Source organism: Egretta garzetta, unplaced genomic scaffold, assembly GCF_000687185.1.
Source record: "Egretta garzetta isolate BGI_Z169 unplaced genomic scaffold, ASM68718v1 scaffold79, whole genome shotgun sequence".
NCBI classification, from domain to species: Eukaryota; Metazoa; Chordata; class Aves; order Pelecaniformes; family Ardeidae; genus Egretta; species Egretta garzetta.
The window spans coordinates 4,048,128-4,052,969 of NW_009260791.1; the positions used below are offsets into that span (position 1 = coordinate 4,048,128).

Here is a 4,842-nt window from a genome sequence, read left to right on the forward strand (position 1 = left end):
CAATTTCAACAGTTTTTGCCAATGGTAGTTTTGCAACACTATATAACATTGTGGAGTAAGAAGGCAAAGAGAAGACAAGGTAACTGTACTTCCCAATAAATGCCAATCACTCCACAAAATTCAAAGTTGTTAAATCAAGTCACACAATAGTACTAAGCCTTAGAAAGCATTTTGGTTTACACAGCATATTATTTCTGCACCCTTAATAGAAAAAAAAAAAATTAAAACAGTAACTACACGGAGAACAGAGAAATTGCAAAAATTTGAAAACAAACTATAAGGATTGGACATACCTCATCAATTTGTGACTGGATAGATTTTGCTTCATTCTCTAAAGACTCCACTCTCTTCTGAATTTCAGCCACCTGAAAATTATTAGTTGTCATATACTTCTTCCATAGATTTGACTGAAAAGGTCTAGGCAATTAATAAAAGCTATTTTTATTTTGAAACTGAAAAGCTTCTACTGTCACATCAGTAAAAACAGCTTTTCTTCTTTAAGCGTTTTCCTTTATGGATGTCATTTTTCTAATATGCTGCAGGGAGTATGACGGCAGACAAAATGGGAAACGTAGTTTTTGTTTCAAAAACCCAAAGAGAATAGTTTGCCTTCTCCATAGCGAATTTTTTGTAGGAATTCTTTTTTCCATGAATAGTAACAAAGATAGGATTCTACTTATTCTTACCAAGTTATCATTTTCTGATTGCTTAGATTTTTCTTCTTCCAGTTCTTTTTCTAGATTCTCTATTTCTTGGTTGAGTTCCAAGTTTGACTTGTGCAGTTTTTCATGCATTTCCTAAATCAAGTTGTTTTGACAGTTAACATAAAACACTTGACATTAATTACATATGAAGACAACAAGTATGTTTAAAATATGGTGGCAAAGTATGTTTAACAAATTTCACCGTATCAAGGATAAATCTTGAAGTACTCTAGAGACTCTTGCATGTTAACAAAACCTGTAACAATTAGCTCTATAGGATCTGAGGTGCAGAATGAAATACATCTATTTGCTTTTTTGTTACATAAATTTTGTAGAGCCTATTAGGTATTTCATTCACTTTTTCATAACTCTCTTACAAATATATTCTCAGTTCGGGGGTTATAAGCAATGTAGTGGTAATTTTTGTTTACAACTGTGCTCCAGTAGCCTGTAAAATTAAATCAGATGTGAGGAAAAAAAACTTCATGCGCTACTCTCTATCCTAGAAACAGGAACAATTTACTTTTTCAAAAAATAAATACTGCCTAATATACCATTTGCTCTATTTTTAATGCAATTGTTAGAAAAAATTCTCTTAATTTAAATGCCTTGCTTCTATGTAATTGTTAGTAACCCAGGACTAAAATAACAAAGATTTCAATTAAAACAATTAAGGTTTGGGGGGTTTTGTTTTGGGTTTTTTGTTGTTGTTTTGGGGTTTTGGTGTGTTTTTTTAATATGGGCAGCACTTTCCTGAAATATTGCCTAAAATTGTAAAAATAACAATTTCCACTTATCTTCTTACCTCAAAAAAAGATGTGTCTGTTGGTTCTTTAATAACGTTATCATCCTTCAGAGACAATTCTAAATCTTCAAACTGAAAAGGAAATACTTTATATCAGAATGTATGTAAAGAATTACTTAAATAATAGCATTAATTTATGATGCTCTAGTCTGAAATGTAGGCACCGCCTAAATAGTCACAAATGCACCTTGCCGGAAGTCAGGAAAGCCTTAGCCCTAATAGATTATCCAAGTGGCATAAAACAAAGACATTTTAAAGTTGCTTCCAGTGAAATACGTCTTATTAAGAGTTAAAGGCAGAACTTGCCAACACCTTAATTGCACCTAAAGCCACTGACAGGAAAAAGGATTTGAAGAATCACTTTAAAAGGTTTTAAATATCTTACCATTAGACAAGTTTAATACTTTAAATTCTTGACAAATGGAGCCCATTTCTGTGATGCATCTGAAAGCAATAAATGAGGACCATTACCTCTTTTTTGCAAAGGCTGAGTTTTTCAAGAATTTTGCATTTGTCTTCAACCAGTTCAGCAATTTTATTGGCAAGCTGTTTTTCCCTTCCTAAAAAAAGACAGACAGTTAAGTGTTGCAACATCCAAATAATAAAAAGTGGAAAAAAAAAATTTAAAAAAGAAAAAAGTCATACTCCAAGGAAACAGTATGAAAAATAAGCTTACCTACATAAAGTCGACTTCTAACCTGAAATAAAAAGAATAAATACTGAAAATGTCTGATCAATTATGCTTGCATAGTATCTGAAAACTAATATTTTAAGCTGTGGTTCCGTGATCAGTTCAACCATGGAACTTAAAAAAGGACTATAAATACAGGCTGCTGTTAAAAAGGGGCAACTGCATCCTCTGCTCTTACCCCAAGGCTGTGTGTTTGCCCTGTCCTTCTCCCACTCTGATTAAACAAAGAGTAGGAAAGGGGAAGGAGGGGGAAGTTCCACATGCCAGCTCAGACTTAACTTCCTATGAGGAAAAAAACCCACATGTTACAATACTTAACAGTTAGAGGTGCAGTAAGGGTACTACTTGATGGGCATCCTGCCCAGATGCAACTCAGTGGGAAGTGCCAAATCAGCAGCTGCCACGTGGGGTCCAGTGCCCTAGAATCAAAATCTAACAAACTGTGGGACAAAATCTGTCACAAATGGCCTGGACAAGAGATGCAGAACTTGGCTGAACCCACAAAAACTTCACATCACAGCAAGTCTGGGCCTGGATCATGTGCCTAACATAAACGGGTCCCTCAGATTTTCCTTGTTTCCTTCTCATTTAAAGCCATGGGATGGCCTAGGAGTCCAAGTCATAGAGAAAGGGGGAAGTCATAAGCACACCTTATCCTATCAACCCCCCAAAAAACCAAAACCAAACCCCATTAACTTTTGAGTAAGTAACCATTAATTCTTCAAAGAGCAGTCAGTGCAGCTCTAAATATGGATGACTGAAAAAGCTATCAGTAACTTCCGCAATATCTAATGCCTTAGCAACATGCGCAGGAGGAAAACAATACCTAGAGTTGCTGCTTAACTGATTTCAGCTGAAACACCTCTTTCATACCACCTAGAGGGATGCTACTAAGAAAACAGAAGGAATGACCCAAATTATAGATATATTAACTTATACAAATACAGATCCCCTTCCAGACAATCTGAATCGCTGCTGCAGAGTAAGGTGGCATTCTTCCAGATCTAAGTTGACATTAGAACCCTAAAAATGCAGTTGCTCATATTTGAAAAACTAAACCACTACACAACCTACCTTCAAACATGAGCATCATTACACTTAGCACCAAAATCACATTCTGTCTATTTAAGAGTATGCAAAAACTGCAGAGAAATTTAGAATATTGAATTATGGACGCTGACCCCATTTCATTAGCAGGGAGAGTGCAGCAGGCAGCTGTTATTACTCAGATCCTTACTTACAATAGAAGACAACCCCCACCTCAGAAATATAATCTGATTTGTGCATGAAAAGGTTTCAGTACTGCATTTCTCAACGTCATCAGCTTAGTGTGCACAAACAGCACACAGTAAAATTGGTTCAGTGTTCCAATAAACAGAATCAAGGTCACTGGCCAAAGAGTTTTAAAATGCCTCCCTTGATGGAATCTATCTGGATTGCTTTCGCTTACAATTACTTTGAAACACTTGAGCTGGTCTGTCTATAGCCAGGGTAGGTACGGAGATACCAATACACACAGCAACACATATGCCCTAGGGAAGACCTCTATATCCCGTGAAAGTAGTTTAAGGGCTGACTTTGAAAGTCCGGTGTAGAAATTAAAAAGGGAAGGAAAAAGGAAGCCTTACTACAATGAGTTTCATTGCCTTTCCTCTACAACAGTCATTCTGCACACGTTCAAACACTGACTGTCTTGACAAAACAGACTACTACTCGATTTCTCTTTCAGAGGGATTCTAAATTCAGTGACAACAGATTTAAAACTCTGAAGCGTTATGTAACTTGAACAGAATAAAATTTCAATTCAACCATTAATGCACTCTACATATCTGGATGTAATTTGAACACTTACTGATTGATAACTTCTATACAGGAACAAGAGAATTGTAAAGCCTCCAACAATGCCAGCGCAAATCACTATTTCCCACGGGAAACCATACAGATCAGGACCAGGTCTCATATCTTCAGGCAATGAAGCCACAGCCTGAAAAATGTAGTAAAAAGCTTCAACTAAAGGAAGAGAGGTTAATATTTTCAACAGAAATAGACATCACACATTGACTTTGTTTACTTCTAAGGCTTGCAACAGGCTTGTGCATCTATTTTTTTCCAAAACTCTAAGCAAATGGTTAATAGAAGCCTTTGATTTTTTAAATTATATGTTTACCAAGTGAAGAAAAAAAAATAAGAAAAATGTTCCAACGAGATATGATGATGACCAGATAAAGCTCTGAAAACTTCTCCTGTTGAACCTACCAATTATGGCAAATTCTCCTTCGAGTTGTCTACATGTTTCACTGTTACAAGAATCAATACTAGTAAGTATTTTATGGTTTACTGCTAGAAAATTTGTTTAGTAGAAAAACCCACTCAACCACCACCCGCTTCACACTAAAATAACATACCGAACACAGTCAGTGACTTAATACATTTAAAACTCTTAAATACAATCGCATTCATAAACGGACACCGCTATTTTCTCAAAGATATAACCTGCTTAACGGTTACAGACCTTTACTACGTGCGACTTGTGTTTAAGAACGTGTTACTGTGCAGTGAAGTCTTGATTTCGATTTCTTTAATGAAAGGGCCAGACTACCCCCACCTCAAGCCAAGCGGGGTGTGCGTGTGAGACCGGGGGG

The 4,842-nt window shown here is 36.1% G+C and overlaps 1 protein-coding gene across 6 annotated transcripts in view; it reads right to left on the reverse strand.

Annotated features, from left to right (window-relative positions):
* Positions 1-4,842, reverse strand: part of MIA2 (MIA SH3 domain ER export factor 2) — a 41,358-nt gene that overhangs the window by 23,441 nt on the left and 13,075 nt on the right. For all 6 annotated transcript variants that reach the window (XM_035901973.1, XM_035901972.1, XM_035901970.1 and 3 more), the window contains 6 exons: positions 4,053-4,184; positions 2,186-2,207; positions 1,981-2,069; positions 1,510-1,581; positions 687-797; positions 294-365 (listed from right to left, as the gene is read on the reverse strand). In XM_035901973.1, the coding sequence (XP_035757866.1) occupies positions 294-365; positions 687-797; positions 1,510-1,581; positions 1,981-2,069; positions 2,186-2,207; positions 4,053-4,184 (498 nt within the window). The remainder of the gene's footprint in view (positions 1-293; positions 366-686; positions 798-1,509; positions 1,582-1,980; positions 2,070-2,185; positions 2,208-4,052; positions 4,185-4,842) is intronic.